Consider the following 22,640-nt stretch of genomic DNA (forward strand, 5'->3'; position numbering starts at 1 on the left):
ACAATTCCTATAATTATTAGGAATATAAATTTATTTTTAATTCGCTTTTACCGGCAAACAAACCTTAAAAGAGGGATTAATACATATCTCAGAAAATCACTCCAGAGAAAAGGATTTTGCCTCGATTTTCACAATCATCCCTGAAAGTCACTCCAAAAAAATGAGATTTTCTCTTTACTCGCGCAATTCCTATTCTAACGATTTCACTTGTCCATCGAAATTCGCCGACACTGACTGATTATCTTAAGGCGAATGTATTTTCGTCGACGTCGAGGACGCAAAGCAACGCGAAATATAGGACTTTGTACGCCGGGAAGAATATTCTTCGAGACGTATGCAGAACGCGCGAACAGTCAGCTGAAGTAACCTTAATTAGCAGCTAATGATATGTATACACGGAAATTGACGTAATATATTTGAAATTTATAATTTACAATTATCGTTCATTCAGTTTCATACTTTACACCCGCGTTAATTTCGTTGAATTTTCAGTTTTAAATAAATTTTTGCTTATGGACCACGATTATTTTTTAAGGTTTCCACAAACCGAGATATTTGAACGAATATATTCCATTAGGAATTAAACGGGCGGCTCCACGCGTATATGTATTAATAGATCGAACCTGACAGCCGAACTTAACCAGACGCTCGGGCGTTACCAACGAAATCGTTCCCCTTGCGTTTTCGTTCGGTCTTTCAAGCGAGTTCTGTGCTCCCTTTCTTTCTCTTTCGATCAACTGCAAGCCATATTAACCAGCAACTGTAACAATAAAATCGTAGAGATCACATTATGAACGATAAATTGTCCTTTGATTGTTCGGGAACCAAATATTTTCTGTGATCGACTCGCGATCTGCGATTAAAGTCGACGAGCACGATATTGTGTCATCGTAATAATATTAAATCGTAAAACTGTCCCTGTTTCGGTAGCCGAAGCTATAATTCGAGACGCTTAAGCCTTTTCAAGAGCGTGCAAGGTCAATTCGAAATGGGCTACCTGCAGGTTAATTTTCATCAATATAATTACTAGACTGCGGATTTTAATGCAAAATAAAATTTTATAAAGTAATTCTTGAAAAGAAGAACAAAATTAGGAATTTCTATTAAATTCACATCTATAGTGAATACTATATTAAAAAAAACATCACTGACATTCGATGATAAATTAAACATACCAATAAAGTAATCCACTTTTTCTCAATGAAATCTTTATTCCCTTCATTCAGAATCAAGGACCTATAACTACTTCATATTTGTAAAGATTTTCCAGCATCCTATGCCCTATTTTTCTCGATGCAACCTGGAGGAGATGTTTTCGATTAAAATTTTATTTTTCCTTTTTCGTATATATATAAAAAAAAGTGTACGCTTGGGACGAATCCGAACGTATTCTCATCGCAGAGGCGATCGGCGACAAAAGAAATCGAAATGAAACGGTGGAATTGGATTTTCGGTTGGAGCAGGTCGTAATAAATTGGATCGATGGACCTTGATACACGTAAGAGGCTCCCAAGCCTGGGACTGATTGAACGTGCATGTGCAGAAGTCCGTTGGTCCGCGACGTCGTCGGTGCCATAAGCGCCGATCTGTTGCGTAAGCGGCAAACAATGCGCTTGGAAATGCGTGTCGCGTACGACGGACGAAAAGGTAACCGATGTGTACCGGCGCGATTCGAGATCGCCTGACAACGAATTTTCAGCGGGAATCGAAGGGTGTTCCTAGAAATTACAGGTGTGCGTAGGATGTAAACATTAAATATTTTAATATTAACAGAGTCGGTTAACCCCTTAACTACAATTGTCGTGAATAAGCGATTTTAAGATATGCTAAAAAAAAGTGGTATAATTTATTTTCTGGGAATTTTTACGATTTATTAGTGCAGATGTGATATTGCTTCACAATGCTAGTTTCACAAATGCCTGAAAAGTATATTCAGGATGCTTTTGAATCTCTATCTACAAGGGGTGAAAGAGGGATAAAATGTGTTTCTATGGATTTCTTAATATCTGTTAATCCAAATGTGATATCCCACTGATTTTTGCTTCAAAATGCTACTTCTACAAATGCCTGAAAAGTAACTCCAGGATTTTTTTAGATTCCATCTCGGGGGTGGGGGCGAAAAGGTGTCCGAATATACGGGGATAAATATAATAATATATACATTTTCATCTTTACAATTCAATTTAAAAATTTTTTTTAATAATGATTTGCCAGGTCCCGAAATCTACGCGAGCGAAGTCATGGGCAAAAAGCTAGTCACTGTATATTTAAAAAGATGTTTGTTTTCCATTCATACATTAAGTTTACATGAGAATGGTTTTTACTTTCACACATATTGTAGTATAATGACTACCATAACTATAAATATTTGTATTTTATACCTCTGAGGGTTTAGTTAAATTATTTCCTACTAATTTAACTATAGAACATAAATGTATATTCAAATATTGTTTCAGTTAAATTATTCCCTACTAATTTAATTGTTGTCAGACGTTCCAAACAACGAGACATAGAAAAAAAAACAGTAAAATCACAGCTCACGCGAAAAGAAAGAAATACTCCACGAAGAAAGGAACGATTTATCGTAACGAAGTGGCGCGCGCAAGCGCACGAAAAAAAAAAAAAGGGTGAAGGAGCGAGGTCGACGGGGGACCACGGTCCGCCGACTTCGTGGATCGGTTTAATTTACGTATCCCATGTTAATTAGCGAGTCACATTTAAAAGGAACAAACCGTGCACGCGTCGACATTAATGCGTTTCGAAGGCCCCCCCTCGAGAAGGGCCACGTGCACCGGCCCGGATGCGTTCGTCCCTCCCACCGCCCCTTTTTTTTCTTTCCATCGCGGGGCAGGTGAGTCGCGCGCGCCCGCGAATGATAGTTAAATACGGTTCAGGTTGACCCGGCACTGGTGAACTTCTTCCTCACCTTGAAGCAGAAATAGCGCTGCGGTGCGTTTCGATTGCTTCAAGAGTCCATTTCGCAAGGATCGTAACTGCAAAGCCGCCATTTTCTTAACTCTAGGACCGGTCGTAGAGTTTTTAGAATTTTTTAATAATTACGAATAGATCGCGAAAAACTTATAGAAATTCGTGATTTTAATTGGTGAATAAGCATACAGGGTGTCCCATTTAAATCGATCTCCATGAATGTTTCGGAAATTATTTATGTTACCGGAAAGTGTTTGAAAGAAAAGTTGAATGGTATCGAGGGGGACATAATTTGATGTCAATAGTAGTGAAAGAAATTATAATGATGATAATGACCAGAAATGAGTAAATTCATTTTCTAGATAAAGAATTTGGTACAACGAGTGCAAATACAATACTTCGTCATTTGTATTTCATCATACTCTTTCATACCTCAATTTTCTCTTAACAGTAAAAGAATATTTGGTTACACATTTTAACTCAGCCGACTATTTAGATAATATTTTGTAAAAAATATTTCATTCAATTATTTCTTAAAAAAAAGGGTTTGTTATTCAATTCTGAATTCACTAGAGCTAATGAAAAACATGTAGAACATGAAAAAATTCAAATTTTCAAGAAAAATATGGATTTTCCAATAAAATAATATTTCTTCTCGAATGAGTGGATACTCTGCAAATAATAATGCAATCTCATTAACCCTTCAAATAATATATTTTACTGCGAATTGTTCGAATAAGGTATTGCACAATTCTGCACCTGGGTACACCCTGTATAATGGTAACGCTGCAACGAACGCTAGAAGTTTGTGCATCGTTCCGCGGTGATTCGTCCCATCAGCTGATCCATTTGGACAGGGGAGTAAATCAAAGTGCTTGAGCTTTCATGGGAACGATAACCCGAGAGGCTCTGTCCCTCTCTCTCTTTCTTCCTCCACCTCTTGCCCTCCGTTCCCTTGCGCTCTTGGCACGCTCGTAGCTCTCGCTCCGTCCTTGTCGGGAGCCGCACGAAAATAGTAGCAACTCCGGGTTGCTGCAACAAACCAGAACCTCGTGTGGCCCCGCACTATAGCGGAACTCGAGCGAGAAATTTCGATGGAACGAATACATAAAGCTACGACTTCTCTGAACTGCACGAAAATACGATAGGGCCTTTATTATCCGAACGTCGATCAATGGGAACCATTGATGACACAAGGTGACTTCTGCAAATTGTTAATAATCATAAATGTAGTTGACAATTTAACAGAATATTCTTAAAAGGTTCGAATTTGATTATTATCAAAAAAATCGCAAGGCCTACGAAAAAATTATTATCGAAAGTGGAACGTTATAAAAATTTCTTTTTAAGATGAGCCTTATGGAACTGTAATTGATACTGAGAAGCTAATCACTTCTTATTTAGCTACAAAAAATTATATTTTCATAAGAAAGTAGGTGGTTATAGATTTTTTTACGGAAAAAAGATACGTTAACGATCAAATAAAACTAAAAATTGAGATCGCTTGTTTTCCTTAGGTTTGTTCGACGAACTTTCCAATTTTTTCTTAAAAATTAAAAAGAAAATAAAATTCCTTTTACAGTAAGGAAAAGCTTTCTTGCCTTTTCCACCTATTTGTAAATTATTTTGAAGTATTTCAAAGTATTTATCATTCAAATTACATTGGTAAAATTAATAAAAAGTTTAAAACGCCACATGGAGCCCCAGCTAGATACGATATTGTATCTCCCAAACGCAGAAGCCACCTTAAAATTTATTTTTCGGGGAAAAATCGAATTCCTTCCGAATAAAACCCGAAATGGTGCTCCAAAAAGTGTCCGATTTCGCGTCGAAACGAGAGAAACATGGCGAGGAAAACGTTCAAGAATGAAGACCAGGGACGGGCTGAAGATGAACGGGAGTTTGGAGCCAATATCGCGGGGGATAAAACGTGAATGAGACTGTTCGTGCCCGATTCCCCATCCCCCTTTACCACCCCCGTCCCACCACCATAAGCCTATCCGTGGGCTGGTCGCGCGACACGCGTCTTTAAGAATTCGAGCGTGTATTTTCAGCGATGAATGAAACGGACGATCACTGAAAGCGTCATGGGGGTCCCGATCGAGACACGACACGGCTCGAATCGAAATGAAAAATCTATTCCTCCCCCTCGCTCGTCCTTTCCCTTTCGACGAATTTTATTTCACCATTTTTCTCGTTTCCTTTTTACTCCCTGTCGGCACGGAGGCGTGGGAGAGGGGCACGAAATTCGAATGGCGGAAATTTTCGGTGGAAATTGACCGACACAGAACGGGGAGATTGATTGATCCGGACGGTTGATTGATTGGAATGCTTTCTGAAAAATTGACGAAACGCTTCTGGTACTTTTTTTTTTACTATTTCATCCCTTAAATGTTTTTTTTTTTTTTTTGAGTGGACGTTTTGGTTTGAGACCGAACGTTATTTTTAAATAAGGATTGGCAATCGTATGGGGGAACATTTCAAGAGGGAAAACATTCCTTCTGTTTAAGCTGGCTTGAATTTGTAGAGAATTGAAAACTATACTAAAGTAGCCAAAGATATATAATTTTCACGAAACATTATTTCTTTTAATACTCACGAGTAGACAGCAGATTTCAAACTTTCTAAAATACAGTAAAAGACCAAAGTTTCTCGAGATGTAACGAAATTTCTATTTCATTCTTAACCTAATAAGATACTTAAGGGAAAAAATAAATTCCAACTTTCGTTCTTATCCCCACGAATTACTTTATAAAATCTCATTTCGCATAAAAATCCGCAGTCTACTCATGAACAACGATATATACTTCTAGCATTCGTGCGACTGTACGATTGTTCCCATAATCGTAGAGCCCAGTAAACGTTCGTTGAACGGGGGTATTAAGTAAAATTGCATAGCAACAAATGACGTCGTAGAACCGTATCAATTTTTCGATCTAGCAAATGATACGAACGTTTTCCTTGTTTCAGAGTGTCGGAGTAGCGGCGGTTTCTCGTGCAACGGGTCACCATGGCAGTCGGTAAGCGTTTTACCTGTTCTTGGACCAATCCGCACCTACATGTCCGTTCCCAGGGGCGAAGAGGGGAGGCACTTTTGCATCCGTGTCACGCGTTTCACGCATAATCACCGCGGCCACGTATCGCTACCGCGTATTCCTCCCTGGCGACGCGTTTCTCGTTTTTCATTTCGTAGGAGCCAACGGCGTAACCTGCTGCGAGAACTTCCAATAGGTGTACACACATATTCTCAACCGTGGCTGAATTCTGTCGGTCCACGTCGAAATCGACTTCTTCGAACAATCAAGAATTGAAATAAAACGTACGTCCTCGACGACCGTTTTGTGAATTTTAAATTTATTCTTTCATCGGTATCGCCGAAGCTCTTTGTTTTACCTTCGATCGACAGCTTTTGATCCCTTATGTGGTGAATACTTTTGTGGTACATTTCAACCGTGATTTTCGTAACGTGTTTTTTTTTATAAATATCCATGAATCGCTCAGTAATGTAATCTTTTCTTTTTATTTTGATAACTACTCGAGCGCAAGTTTTCTTTCTACTGGAAAAAGTCATGATAATATCAATTATTCAAGTATGTATTCTTTTCTTGTTTTGGATTGTTCATTCAACTATTGGTCCCTCGATTTTGTGTTTTCTACAAATTGAATCACATTCGAATGTCCTATTCAGTTACTTTTATATCACCCGTTCAGCCCTTTAACATCCTCTAATAATTTCTAGTCCGATCTTTTCGAACTTCGAAAGTCGAAACTTCAACCTCTTTGAACTTCTTCCGATAATCGCCGATCGGTATCATTTAGACATCAACCTGAATGATCGAATAATCGAATTGTCCACAGAAATGGATCAAAGGGTAAAGCCCCAGGCGGTAGCTCTTGCAAAGCTTTTTTATTCCTTTCCTATAATAGAGATGATCCCCTAGAAACGGGACAGCGGCTTCTTTGACTCCTGATTCCTGCACGAAATTCGAAACTCGCCACCTTCGTGTTCGAAACAGGGAAAATAGACGAAGTCTCAGAAGATCGCCGCGTTGAATGTCGAAAGTGCTCCTTAAGTTTTCGAACACGTTCGAAGAATGGGGGAAAACAGGTGGAATCTGTCAAGAGATTTCGATCGGCGACCGATGGATCGAGACACGAATTCGTACGCGGCGAACGTACTTGGGAACCGTTCTCGTTTCGATTCTCACACTCACCTCACGTAACGGCTGTCGATCACGCAAATTTCACTGATTTTCCAGCGATCCGCTACGATTGATCCACTCAACCCGCTTCTCGAAGCATTTCTCCATTCCAGAGACATTTTGATTTAATTGATTTTGATTTTTTGAATTCTGATTTCGTACCTTTATGGTAGTATGTACTTTGTAGACAGAAATTTTAATAGAATTACTATAAGAATGGTGTGAGGCGAGTCTCAATTTTGCTTCAGTTAGTGAAACTCCGAATGATAGGAATCGAGAAAAAGCATTTTTAGTAGCTCGATCAATAGAATAAACAGAATTAAAAAAAAGTAATATTAAATAGTAGATCGATTTTAACAGTGAAGTAATTTTTTATAGATTAAAAATCAAACAATAGATCCATTGTTCATTTGAGAGACAAATTAATTGTAATTATTCCGAACTTGATAGATGGTAGAACATTTAGGAAAATTACAGAGCATTTTAGACATTTTCTGATCATTTTAGAGTATTTCAGAGTATTTCAGAGAATTTCAGAGCATTCTAGAGCATTTCCGACCATTTTAGAGCAATTCAGAAAATTTCAGAATATTTTAGAACATTTGGAAAATATTTCAGAATATTTCAAACCATTTCAGATCATTTCAGAGTATTTCGGACCACTGAAAACGGTTAAAGAGTATTTCAGACGATGTCAAAACATTTCGAGAGTATTTCAGACCATTACAAAGAGTTCCATTGAATTCCATTGAATTTCACTGAATTTCAGAGCATTTTAGAGCACTTCCGACCATTTCAGAGCATTACACAGTCACAGTGCTACAATCCCCAAAGACATCCCCGAAGGTCCCCTGTTGGGACAGCTGACAATCACGGTAGACGAGTCGGAAGGTCACCGGTTACCAAAAATATTTTCACAAGCGGAAAACAGCCTCGGTGAAACTCGTTGACAGGAAACTTGGCTCGTAAGCTCGTCCCCTCTCCTCACGAGGTCGGATCATCTTCGAGGAGTAATAACGTGTGGTTCGTGAACGACGCTGGCGAACTTCCGGTGCCGTGAGCACTGTGTCTGCCCCGTTCCTCGCTTCTGGTTTACGGGGTGGGGACAATACAACGTCCGGTCCATCCCCCCACTAGCGTGCACCATTCGAATCGTTCATGGCGTCCTATAGACATCGTCGATCTCCGAACGAACAGTCTCAGGTGGACCTCGTATTCGTCTAGTCGCGAACCTTTTGTCTCTTTTCATTTTCCTTCGATCAACCACGACGGTTATTTTTCGTGTCCAGTGATCATCGTCGCGATTCGAATCAGAGACACGATTGATTTCCCGAAAATATGATCCCGTTGACTTATCGATTCTTCGATCAGGATCATTAGATAATTCTTGTTGATCGAACCGTGATTGAACGTTGTGATACATCGAGAAGAATTTTGTTTCTTGATTCGTCCATCCAGTGGCTGCTTCCGGTGTTCAGCAAGTGTTTCGCGAGATCCTCTAAACGGAAGGATTGATCGATAGAGGATAAGATTCGCTCGGATTATCGAAAGTGTATCTAAGATACGAAACTACTCTTCGTACAAAAGGAACGTAAACTGTTTGCAGCTGTTTAAAGTGTACCATTAGACCCCTGTGACTCTAGGAACAGGTTGGGGGAAACTTTTCTGTGACCAGATTCCGAGACTCATTCCCAAAGAGTCCATAGAAGATTAATAGCATTTGAAATAGTCAATTAGGTGTGATTACACTAGGAACTAATTATGGGTATACCCGTTTCACCATTCATCCAGAATAAAAAAGAAACTTCACCGAAGACTGTTTCAAGCTAAAGTATCAGATTCGATGACTCAGAAAACTAAAATCTAAAAAACCATAAAGTCCTCGATAGACTGGGACTTAATCTACACAAACTGCAACATACTTCAAAAACTCTTATCTCTAAGAAAGAGAGTCTCAGCAAACACATCGATTCAAACAATCAGACCTGATTCCCCACGAACAATCCCCTCAAATACCATACCCAGAAACATCGAAGACCCCCAACACTCTGATCCAAAATGCAGAATCTCCCTCAATGATCCCAGAAGTCACCCAGCAGAATCGAAAGTGTCTCCCCCCAAAGACTTACCCCAAGTCCAAAGACCAATTGTCACCCCTAGTCTAAAACTTAGACACACAAATGACTACTCGGGGAGCAAGCTAGAGGACAGCCAGCCACCCTAGTGTAGCCTACTAGCTACACCATAGGGCTACAGAGCACAGAGTGTTCCTGGCGTTCGAGTTTCTATGACTCCGGGTCCGTATGTTCACAGACAATCCCTCGTACTTCTCGTTGTCGAGCGGCGGTGCAGCGTCGTCGACCGCCCCGACGTCGACAACGGGGGTCGTCGCGTTCCAGCCGCCCGCGAAGGGTCCGTCCGGGTTGACAGCCCTGTTCAGACGTCGACCCAGCAAGATGGGAACCACATCGTCCGCGAGCGTGGTCTCGACGTCGACTGCGAGCACCACCGTGGTGCACCAAGAAAGCAATCGCAGCAGCGCGTCAGGAGGATCGACGCCGTCGACGCCAACCGAGGAACGGGCCCCGATGCTCGCGCGAAACGGATCTGGTCATCCAGGTAACAATCCGGCCAACCAGAGACGAAGCTTCCGGAACCTGTTCAGATCGGTCAGCGCGAACGCAGAGAACGAGAGGACCCAGCAGATCCTGAAGGGCGATCCTAGACCATCCGATGTCGCACCACCTTCGCCCTATCTGCCTCACAGGTTGGTTTTAACTACCTTGTTGCTGTTGGTAGCTTCTTTATTATTACCCAGTTACTGATCAGAACCTAATTCCTGATTAGTATACAGGGGGGACCAGGTACGGTACGACTTTTGAAGGTTTCTCCTCGAAAAAAAAAAGAGGGTGGATCATGGAACGAGATCAGTTTAGGTTGTTGCACTGCTAGCTATTCGATCGAAAAATTCTTTGGGTAATGTAATAGGATTTTTCGAGAGCCTTGATATGATTGTGACAAATTTTTTGTCAACCCTTTTTTCCACAGAGTTTCCAAGGTCAGCTTCAGTTTTGGTAGATACACCTATAGAAGACAGATAAGAGAAAGAATTATACGTTAAAAGATGGACGTAAGGATATTATAGGTTTATCTGAAAAAAAAACTGAAGGTGACCTTGGAAACTTTGGAAAAAAGGGGTTGATAACAAATTTGGTACAATCGTCTTAAAACTCTGGAGTAGAAAAATCTGGTCATGTTTCGTGGTCCACCCTGTATATCTAAGACGCCCTGTGTCATGAACAGAATGGTATTCTTTATTTAGGAGAAGTAGTGCTTGGAAGGAGGCGCCTTTGTTTAATTCAGTGATGCAAAGTACGCTTTGTCCAACAGGTCGCATTCGCACTCTGAGAATGACAGACGACGACCTGGTCGTAGTAGAACGGTCCTGAAGTCGGCCAGCGAGTTGCTCTCAAATGATATGGTGTACTGTGGCCTGGCTGGGGACAGTCGTCATCATGACGATGACGATGACGATGATGACGACGATCCTGACTCGAGCGAGGTCTTCATCGGCGTCGATGACGCCAGGTCAGTGATCCAGATAAATCAGACTCGATTTTCATTCGCGTACCATAGCACTTCGTTAACCCACGAACAATAGCATATGATTACTACATTCAATTTCTTGTAAATTTGAATCGTTTTAACAATTCTAACACTTTTAACACATATAATACCTGTAACACCTATAACACCTATAACATTCATAACACCTTTTAACGCACATAACATGTTTAATATCTTGAACAATTTTAACACCTTTAATACCTTCAACGCCATCAACACACCTGACACATTTGACACTTTTATTCACATTTTATACATTTGACACTATTACACACTTTTAACATTTTTACACACTTTTATACACTTTTAAACAATAATCGTATTCGTTCATCACACTTTTTGAACGAACAAAGAAATATTCAACCATCGTTATCACAATGGTCAACAGTAATAATAACAAAAAATATACTCGATTCGTAAAAAATTACACACTCTCAATCCAGTATAGTTAACTTCGCTATGGGATAGTCAAGGGGATGAAATATGAACCCTAGAACTCCCAAGTCTTGAGTCGTCACGCAAAAGCATAACGTTTAGAATAGAATGAATTTTCACATTGGCCTGTTCTGTTCGAATGCTCGATCGTAACTGAGGATGCTGCATCGTGCCCCTTTCGAATTAATCAGACTGATTCTTCGTTCTGTGCTCCATTGTCATCCTTTGGAAATAAGAGGAGTAACGTAAGGGTCCCTTTGGCGTGTTCATTAGTATCGCAACCCATAGTTCGTTTTCTTTTTTTTATGCACAGTTTTTTTCACGTATACTAACAGGGACTTCCATTGTATTAAACTTATACATTTCTAGGACAATAAATGGATTTTTGAGAATTTTTCACAAAAAGGAAATAGTTCGAATTTAACATTTTTCGAGTTTTGGGGTTCGAGACACTACCCTCCCTAAAAGTCATAGAATTGTACAGTATAAATTGAAGTATCTCGCAGATATTGATGTTAATATTTATTAAATATTAAATCGACTTTTCAGGTACTACAACCTTTCGTCGACCCTACCGGTGGCAGGTTCGGCAGCCGCAGGCCGAAGGAGACATTCGATCGGCACCTTTCTGGGCAAAGATCGAGGACCGCCCGCAAGAGACAATCCTGCTAGAAGGCAACACAAGAATTCGACGACTCTGATGGAACCAGATACAATGGCGCCACCGACACCCGTGGACACCGTCGACGGTGTCGAGGACAGAAAGGACAGATCCTGCAGCAGATCGAGACGCAGGCGACACCGTAGCTCTTCCAGCAGGGGTAAGTGAATATGATTATTTGGAATCGACAATAACTGGTGGACTGAGACCATTTTAACTCCGTGAAGCATGGTGACAAGAAAAATGTACCATATTCTTAATTGAATATAAAAATGTTGCTTATGCAACGTAATATGCAACATTTCTGTATTTAGTTGAAAATATGGTATGTTTTTCTTATCACCATAATGTTCTGATCCTAAATATGCCATTATTTTTTCTTGATTCGCTCTAGGTTTTGAGATATGCATGTCTTAAATATTTATGCAAAATAAGGAAAAAAATGAAACAGCAATTTCTATGATTCGGAATTAATTTTATTTATAAAATGTTATAATAAGAGACAAGATAGTTACATAGAAAGTATTAGAAAGTTATGAAAAAAAATACACAATCGTTTGTATAAAATTCACCTCTGAAACAAAATAAAATCGCTTATTTTATTCTGAACTTTGGAAATCACTAATTCTAATCTGTAGTATTAGATGCACCAATTCACTGTGGTTACAGTAAAATCGTAGTAGAATAAAGATTCAGAATACCTTTTCGATTTTTTGTTCACTCAAAATCACGTAGGATGCTGCAGACAAATAGATAAATATTTCAGTTCTTTTCGACAGAGCATAGAATTTCATTTAAAAAAAAAACAAAGAAGCTTACTTACCGGTATGTATGATATTTTACTTCAACTTAAAGAAAACTGGATATTATTAAAAAATTAGATAGTTTAGATTATTACATAGTTTTTTCATATGACAGCAGCTCAAAGTGGAGACATAATTAAAGGTTCCACATGTATGTATACCATTTACAATACACGAAACAAAAGTTTCGCTAACAGTCGACAATCAACACAGAGTGTCGAACAGAGGGCCCTTATTTTCCTTCTAACCCCTCCAGCTCTCGCACAGAGTGAATATGCTCTAACCATCGAGTGTTTCAGTTATATGGGAGTCGAACGATAGAGAGGAAATGGAGAATCCCCCTTAAATAACAGATTTCGGTATTATCCTGTTGGCATTAAACGACCAGACGGGTGTATTATCCTTTCCTTCAATTTCTCAATTTCATAGAATATTCTAGCATTACATGCTTCCTACACCGAGCAATTTCGTTTTATCACCGTCAGTGAGATACAGGAAGATTACCATTACGAGTGCATAGAAGCAACCAACAGATCGCAGATGTTCATGCAAATATCGATCTTTAATTATATTGAAATATCTTTAACCCTTTGATTGCGAACAACGCCTTTAAACAATCTTCATTCGTTGCAACAAAAAATTTGGAGGTGAACATTTTTGAATCTGTCGTTGCTTCCCATCAATCGTACAAGTCGTCTTTTAGGGGACAATTGCCGAATTTGGACCACTACTGTAACTTGTCATCTATAAACAATTTGGGCCTCATGATTGACAACATATGTGTGTTATAGTGGTGATTGCATTGACTAACTCATTACCTACAAGCAACACATAATGACATCCATAAGGCCCAAATTGCTTTCAGATGACAAGTTACAGTAGTGTTCGAACCTATGGTTCAAATTTGGCACCCTTTCCCTAAACCACAGTTACATTTTACAAAAGTTACACAAACAACGGAACGATTTCTGAATTATTAACAAAAAACATGGTACACAGCGAGCATTCAACTTCCGAATGGTTCGCAAACAAAGGGTTAATTGTTTACCGTATCAAAAGGCTTCTATCGAATACCAAACAAAATACAGAAACCGTCTAAATATTGATTAAATCTCTTATCGCACTGAATTCCCAACTATCAATAGTACACAGCAATAAGAGACAAATCTGACAAAGAAAAGAAAAAAGAAATGCTGAAAGGAATATCGATCAGCCGTCTCCCCGAACAAACGAGGCGCACAATGGACTACGAACAATTTAAGAGTCGAACCGAACGAATCACAATGACAAAGAATAGAACACACCGTAATAGCTTCACGTCACCGATTCATCGGTCTATACACAGTCGTTACTGTTCTCGAACCGAACGAAGCCCACGGGCGATGGGACTTAATTGGCCGATTAAAAGCAGTGCTTTCAGTACCGCCTCGATTCACGGTCTGAATAGTCTCTGACTATCTCTCTCACGGGGAGCAACATTCGCCGAATCCACGTCCATTCTTTTCCCTCCATGTCGGGTCAATCGCGACGATTAATTATCCCGTGGCCACTCGAACTCGCGTACCGCCCTCCAGAGTTCCCACGGGCCCCAATTTCGAGTTCGCGCGCCCGCATGTATGTATTTAGCCCGTCCTCGAATCACGTACGTATACAAAGTAGAGGTGGCGTGAACTGCTACTTGTGAATCACGAGTGATTCGATCACGCTCGTACCCAATCACAGTGATTTTTCAGTGATTCGTGATTTTTTGTGATCGTTTCTGATTGGTGGAGTATATTTTATATTAACGACATGGAAACATAAGTTCGAGTTATATCGTATAGAGTGAAGGAATAATTAGAAACAATGAAGATTATTGAATAAATTGATGATTATAAATTATAACCGACATGTTACCTAGAAAATCATTCTTTTAGAATTTGTTGTTTTTTCTACTGAACAGAAGGAATTGAAAGAAATTAACTTCCACTGAAACAAACCAAACAAAAATGAAAGGTAACACCAAAGTTGGACAGAATTTTATTTTTATTCATGATCGTACCCTGGGCTTTAAATAGTTAACGAGATTAAATAATTGTTTGCCAAGAGTTTCCTTATCCAGGACAAAATATTAATATACACATTCAATCGATGAAAAATGGCATAATACTTTTTTATCTTTCAATTCATTATTCGAACATCTTTATCTACATAACAAATTTTCCTATATCTAGGGGACACCTACCTCCCTAGTCAGCCGAAGTTACCTGACCTTACGGTATTTTAAAAATGTTCCTACATTAATTTCCACCAAACCAAGGATGTAGAATCCAGCAGAATCCAGCTATGGTAATTTTAAATGGAAACGATAGGAATATCCTCCTAAGGAACAAAAAATATAAAAAAAATGTCCATACATAAGTTATTTGGTATGGGAATATGCATACATCAAGGAGGAATTCTGTGAAGCTGGAATAGAAGCGAAGCAAGTAAAAAAAGAATATCACACGTTTATCATCGGGGACTTCTTGAAATTCGATTTGGGAAATCGCGGCCCTGAAGGATATCCGGTGATCTTTGATCGTTTCGCAGATAGAACCCCCACCCACCCATGAAACGGACGTGTGCAGACGACACTTACGGACACAGAAATGTCGTCCCCGGAAGCCCTGTACTTTTAGTATTCTGTAGTTAACGGGCATCGAGTGGCTCCTCTCCAAGCTGTGGCCGAAACGTGGCGGACAGATAGGTAAAATTTACGGCGTTACGTGATCCGTCGTGTCGATCCCCGCAGCGGCCCGAAATACATACATATAGATACATAAATCGATTCCACGTGATACGTCTCCTGGTGCTTATGTCGTCCACGTGTCTCACGTGTCCATCTGCCTCGTTAATTAATCAACCCAGGTAACGCTACAAGTGGGTTATTTTACGTGGAAATGTTCACAATTAACAGATCATTTTTGCATCGATATATCCCCCATCTACTGCAATAATGACATGAATCATAATTTGAAGTTTTTGAGTTATCAGTTACAGAAAAAAAAATCGGTAAATCTGTGTACTTTTTATCGGTTGAATCATGTGAGTGAACTTCCAAAACTTACCACGACGGGGCAGTCACTTTAATATGATGTTCGTATAAAATTATTGCTATCGAAAAATTCAAATTTATTTTCCTTGAAATTAAACATTAAAATTAGATTAACGGAAAGACGGTTAATGTGTTAGTTTATTCGATATTAAGGTTACTATCATTTCGTTGCAATATAATTATCATGATATTCTAATAACTTTAACAAAATTTTTTTAATTCTCTGAGGACGGAGTTTCTTTTTAAAATTAAGGATATCACATTTTTTTTGTACACCTGTATAATTCTACGTTCAATACTGAGCAAAGTTTTGTTTCAACCGTTTTTGGATACGCCTCACCGTTACGAAGTCTTTTTTAGTAAAAACGAAACAATTTTTAATTCTCTACAAATTCATGCCAGTTTGAATAACAAATTTTCATTCCCCTGTTAGTTGAAGTAAATCCATGAAACTTGCAGAACATACTGTACAATTGATGCATATGCTAATGACGATATCAAAAACTTTGAAAGACATCGACAAAATGAAGAAACCACGAAAATAGAGCTCTTCGTGTACTGAAAAAATAACGAAGACATATCATATGTTACAACCTGACACAGTAAACGTACCGTTGAATTTTCCAGTTGCTCTCTATGCTAAATCGTTGCCTCGTTGGTGGTAACGAGTATCGTTTACATCCAATTTTAAGGCAGTTGATAGTAAATTGCGTGGTTACGCGACGCGACGATACAGATTCGAGCATTCGTTGCTCTAGATAGCAATTCTCCATTTCAACGAATGAAAAATAACAGAGCAACCGACCAGACAATGATACCGATCTATATCGCGCTGAAAACACAATGACACACGATGAAGCACACAAGAATACAATAGAACCTCAATTATCCGAATTCTAAAAACATTTAGAAATTGCTACTTAACTTTTATTTCTCAAACTATACATATAGAAAAACGATTTCTCCCTATTTTTTACTATTCAGGTTCTTATTAAACAAAAAAAACGTTCAACCACAACTGCTCTCAGCTCATATTTTCAAAAAGACGTACTGCCACGTCATCCGACGTCAAAGTATCAACAGAAATTTATCAAAAATTTCGTTACACCACTTACGCTTTTAAAGGCTCGTACAAAACTAAAATAAGAACGCAGAAAAAGGTAAACAAACACGCGCGACAGATTATCGTCGCGAAACGTCATCGACGTTCAACGAATGATCGTCTGTTATTGTCCTAATCGCGTTAAACGGGTGACGCCGGGGAATTAACGATGCGACAGTGCCTCTCTGGATGGAAGATGCTCCTGTTTAATATTGACAGTGACGAGGTCGTTGGGCGTTCCGAGCGTGCCGGAAGTTTTCGTTCATTTGTTGACACTGTCACGTCGTGACCGATCCGTGCCCGTCGTCGAAAGGATACAACACACTCCACTTTGCTATATTTTCCACGACGGGCCATCGGGACAGGGGGGAAGGTGGAGGCACGCACCGGCCGGATAAACTGTGTGTACAAGCCCGACGAAAGAACCGGTGCATCCGGCCCCGCACCGAACCACGGCGGCCATCTTGCATCCGGGCGGGACCGTGTCACGTGACACCGTGGTTTTGTCGTTAAAACAAACCCCGTTGACGCTCGTCGTTTATTCGTTTACCCCCTGTACCGAAGGCTGTCTCTCGAGAGGGATGTTGTGTTTACCAGGTTCTGGATCGGTAAGGAAAGGCAGTGGATGTTGGAGGATATCTATTAGATGCACCCTCACGAGCAAACTTGGCTTCCATTAGGGAAAAAAGTAACGTAGGGAAAAAACATTTATTTCAATACTTACATTTACTGAGTGGTAGGAGACTTTTCTTCTACGCCACTAGGGGTAAGAGCAATTTCTGGGTTAGGGCCTCATATTGCTTGATAAATCTATTTCGAATACTGAAATAAATGTTGAACCGAATGTTAATTTAGCATAAATTTCAATAATTCCGAATACCAAGTGGTAGGCAGTGATAGGAGGCTCTTCCACTAGGGGAAAAAGTGAGGTAGGCGAAGGATCTACCATCTAGTTTTGGGACTTACTGAAATTTATGCCAAATTAATATTCGGTCTAACATTTATTTCAGTACTTGAAATAAACTTACTAATAAGGGAAGGCACAGAACTGTCCCCCTTCGATTTTGATGAAACTTCGTATGTCTGTTAAGCAGTCAAAAATAAGAGATACGTCTTTTTTTTTATCGGCTGAGACGCGACTTTAAGGGGTGAAACGACCCCTCGAAGTTTCAACCCGAAAGTACTATCTCGAAAACCAGAGATACATAAAAACTTCTAATGAACAAGGTTTGCGATTTTTTATGTAGGACAATATGGTGCTAACAAATTGTGCAAAATATAATTTGTTTATAACAAAAAAATTTCGGATCGAGGATGTCATACTGGTTCCCTTTTGTCTATCCACTGTCGTTCATCGCGTAGAGAACGGTCAGAGGCGGCGTTGCATAGCACAAAGTAGCCAGCGTAAGAATTAATGATTCTGTTTCGCGTGACGGGGCTCGTCCGATGGCATGTTAAGCAGACAATAGAGCAGGTCGCGTAGATCTGACTCGTAAGATGCCGGTCAATAACCGTGAAATTAAGCATTCCGCCTGCACAACAGGCCGTCTTTCCATCCGCGTATATATTTACCGGTTATACTTCCTGGTGTTGGCCGGGCACGACTTCCGGTCCCACCCTTGCTGCCAACTTCGTTTCCGGAACGCGACGACTCGATTTCCTTCCCCTTTCGATTAACGCTGCGCTTCCTTGGTTATCGACACCTTGCACTACCACCAGTCATTTTCTTTCGTCGAGCATTTCGTGCAAAAATTAAAATGTTTTTCTTTTTCCTTTTTTTGGTATTTTAATAATTTTTACCAGTCTGTAAAGTACAGCTTTATGGAGGTTCAGCTTTCTCGAATGTAATATAGATAACCGTTGTTCCTTAACATTTAACTATTGTCTATAGAACATTTTCATTGGTCCATTACAGCAGCTGTTGTAAAATTGACTCGTGTAAATTCAACATAGATCAGAATGGATTTACTATATATTCTAATATATTTGTAATACTTATACAAGATAAATAGAACGCCCTGTAGGGGACTAAGAGGCGTCGAACAACCCTGAATAATATCAACAATTCATCTCTAAACATATTTCTACAACAGAACAAGATAAATGAAACGTTCTCTGTACATAATAAAACATTTTACAGAGCAATATTATGTACTGTCCAATCTGCGAAAGCAAAGTGTAAACATTATTACCTTATTACTCTCTCCCCCTCTTCGAGAACCGTGTAAACACGAGGCAGTTGCAGGAACGAGGCGGCATTAAATTACAGTTCCGACGTTTACTAATTAATTCAAATTGATCGCCGTTTAATCGTCTACAGCATTAATGGCAGCGCGACCGCCTGCGCCAGACAAGTTGAAATTAAATGTTCGCCCGTTGGGACGGATGCTGTCTTCCGGTTTTCGCTGCTCGATTCGAGCGACGAAAAAAGAAAAACGAAGAAACCCTCTTCCTTCCGCAATTATTCATAATTACCATCGTCTATGCTCCGAGTTCATTAATCATACCGATTGGGATCGGTATTTAGATCGAACTTTATTACGATGTCTAATTAGAATATTCAGATTAATTTCGAAACGAATTGTTTCCACGCCGGTAAGGTATTTATCGATACACCAGAAGCTACGCAAATATCCAGATAACGTGTTCACGAACGACGTGGATGATGATCCCTCTTATCGAGTGATTCTCGCCAGGTCCCGGCTAAACATTGATTAGAATAGATATTCCAAAGCATGAGTCTGCTATTCGATGTATATACAGGGTGGACAAGGAAACGTGATCAGCTTGGATTACTCTAATGCCAGCTGTTCGATAAAATCTTCTTTTTTTGGCTAGTATAAAAACACAGTAAAATAGATAAACAGTTCATTTGCCAAAGTGAATTAACTCCACAAAAATATAGAAATATAAAAAGATCAGCACGAATCAAATGCTTTGGAACTAGAATACAAAAAAACTCAGACAGCAGAGTTAGTCACTTTGACCTGAAAACAATTTATGTTTTTGTTAATATGTATAAATGTCTATAAAATGTTATTATACGTCGCAGTTGGCAGAAACCACAGCTTCCGTACTTCGAGAATTTACACGAAACACCCTATATATTCACTTTGTCTTCAGAAAGTAACGCTTTTACAACAGACATTTAAAATTAGAACAGCAATTCTGGTCCTACTTTTTTCCAAAATTTGATCCGCCAGAAAAAAGCGATTCGAGCACGAAAAAGTATTTTTAACTTACTACTTAAACTATCTTTAATCGAGTAATAAAATGTTATTTTTCTTTAAATAGAAATTCGGAGGAATTGAGGTTCCCCGAAATCGACCTCACCACCCTTTCTGCTCGCGGTTATAATTAATGTTCAGAGAGCAATTGCTCCCATTGAATTATAAAATCCTCGTTATACACCGTATGCGAAAGACGTACGACCCTCTTAAACGAGGGTTAATTGCCCGTGCAGAGAACGACAGGGTAGCCCCGTTCGTAAATGATTTCGAGACCCAATTTTTATTTGCGCCCCCAGGGGGCTATAGGGTTTCGAGATCGTAGTCGGAATAGTCATCAAGTACCTAAACGACCGCTGATTGGTCAATACGCGATGTCCGGCAACTGCGATTTATTCGGTGAACCGGAAGTCCACTGTTGTTCCTTTGTCGATAACACTTGTCACGAGTGTCACGTCTGACGCGTGTAAATAATTTGCATAATCTTCGGGCAACCTTTACCTTTTCCAGAACAGTACGTCCTTTTTAATTACACAATAATCGTAGCACACATTTGTAAATTTTCGACATTTCTGAATATTTTGAAACTATGTAAATACACACTTCTAAAAAGCATCACCGCAGCTAAGAAGTTAATCAATGACATTTTTCCAAATTTTCAGATTGAAATCTACATATTATAAAATGGTATAGATATTAAAAAAACCAATTTCCATGTTTCAAATATTTATTAACATTATCATAATTTAAAATTCGACTTTAACAGTTACAGAATCTCTGAAGTTTTCATCATTGGTGCGTTTACTTTATATTAAATATTCAAATAACGTATCGAAAAATGACATATTGATTAACATGTCAAAAATAAAAAGATAAATAATGCATAGAAAGCTCAAGATCATTTAGGTAACTGTACCCATCAACTAGGTATATCGTGACGAAAATTGTCCGAATCAAAGAAGTCCCCCTGAAAAGGAGACGAAAAAGGAAATTAGCGGAGAAATATTGGAACGTGTTTCAACGACAACTGCGATTAGTAAGCGACCTGTAAAATGTCGGTGCAGCGAACGAGTCGTTCGCGGCCCCACGCCTATTTCTGTTTTTCCAGCCGCCCCTTTATTATTTTTGTCCGCCGCAGGGCTACTTATTTTCGTGTTCGTGTATGCATTTTCTACGACCCGTCGACATTCCCGTCGGGCCTCCTATTTTTACGTCATCCGTGAAAAAGTGTCCCCCAAGGAACGACTCGTGAATATCGCGACCACCCACCCTCGTTGTTCGCGAATTTCCGTTTCAAACACGCTCCATGTTCAACAGTTTTGCATTTTGGATTTGCCACGAACTTTCGTTTAACATATCGAACACTTTGCAATATAAGAAACATAAACGTACGATTATTGCAAGTTTTTTTTTTGTCAAAAAATACCGAATTCTCTAAAGATGGCCCTCTGTTACAAAGATCCGCCACTCGATGTCGCTTCGATCGCGAAATCGACGCCATATTGGATGAAACGTCACATCGGAAAACATACAAAAATGAAAATGAGTTAAATTACAGAATAATTTCACAAAATTTGTAGGAATAAATTAGTTACATAAGAGATTAATTTTTACTTGAATGAAATTTCAATGTACAGGGTGTTCAGAGAAAAGGGATTACGTTTACTTCTTCTAATGAGGGACCATGTATGTAATAATGACTCTTTAATCACTTTTGCCCTTTTATAGTTATATTTGATATTTGTAGTATGTTGTGATTCATGACAATTCTTAAAAATGTATCTGTAAATAATGTTTAAAATGATATTTACGTCCCCCAGTTAGAATCTCTTGATTTCCTCGAATATTTCATTTCTCCTTCTAAAACCTTCCATCGACCAAGAAAGACTTTGGATTAAAATCAATATCCCCGGATTCCGGTGAACTTCTCAGGAATCTAATAAGTTCTAGTACTTTATTCGATTGGAAGCTTTCTATCGACGCACACGGAAAGGGAAAGATTTAACCGAGCGATACGGGAAATCCATACCGCTTTATTTGCTCTATTAGGTAACAGATACGGTTTAGCCACGATAGTAGAGTGGCTATTTATTTTGAGGGAACCTCTTGTATCTCGTGACCATACCTTCTACTCGCGCCCACCTTCGTCAGGCTCGTTCCTTCCATTTTCGAAGAATGGAAAAAAAAATGAACACAACATGGCAAGTTCGAGACGTGGAACAGGATTTTATTCATAAACAAATTATATTTTGAACAATTTGTTAGCACCATATTATTCTACATAAAAAACCACAAACCTCGTCCATTAGAAGTTTTCATGTATCTCCTCTGGTTTTCGAGATAGTACTTTCGGGTCGAAACTTCGAGGGGTGGTTTCACCCCTTAAAGTCGCGTCTCAGCCGATAAAAAAAAAATACGTATCCTTTATTTTTGACTGCTTAACAGACATACAAAGTTTCATGAAAATCGGAGGTGGACACTTCCGTGCCTTCCTGTGTTAGTTGAAAAATGTCGAAAATCTGATTTTTTTCAGAAATCTTACGCCTTTATATAATAATGCGAATTTAGCTCAATCCACA

General features: G+C 39.2%; 1 protein-coding gene across 1 annotated transcript in view; it reads left to right on the forward strand.

The window, feature by feature from the left end:
• Positions 1–988: 988 nt before the first annotated feature.
• LOC107188812 (phosphoinositide 3-kinase adapter protein 1) overlaps positions 989–22,640 on the forward strand; it is a 52,140-nt gene continuing 30,488 nt past the window's right edge. Inside the window, exons 1-5 of the mRNA XM_015577176.1 lie at positions 989–1,003; positions 5,912–5,948; positions 9,444–9,897; positions 10,521–10,718; positions 11,742–12,013. Of these exons, the coding sequence (XP_015432662.1) occupies positions 989–1,003; positions 5,912–5,948; positions 9,444–9,897; positions 10,521–10,718; positions 11,742–12,013 (976 nt within the window). The remainder of the gene's footprint in view (positions 1,004–5,911; positions 5,949–9,443; positions 9,898–10,520; positions 10,719–11,741; positions 12,014–22,640) is intronic.

The sequence above is a fragment of the Dufourea novaeangliae genome, unplaced genomic scaffold, assembly GCF_001272555.1.
Source record: "Dufourea novaeangliae isolate 0120121106 unplaced genomic scaffold, ASM127255v1 scaffold141, whole genome shotgun sequence".
NCBI classification, from domain to species: Eukaryota; Metazoa; Arthropoda; class Insecta; order Hymenoptera; family Halictidae; genus Dufourea; species Dufourea novaeangliae.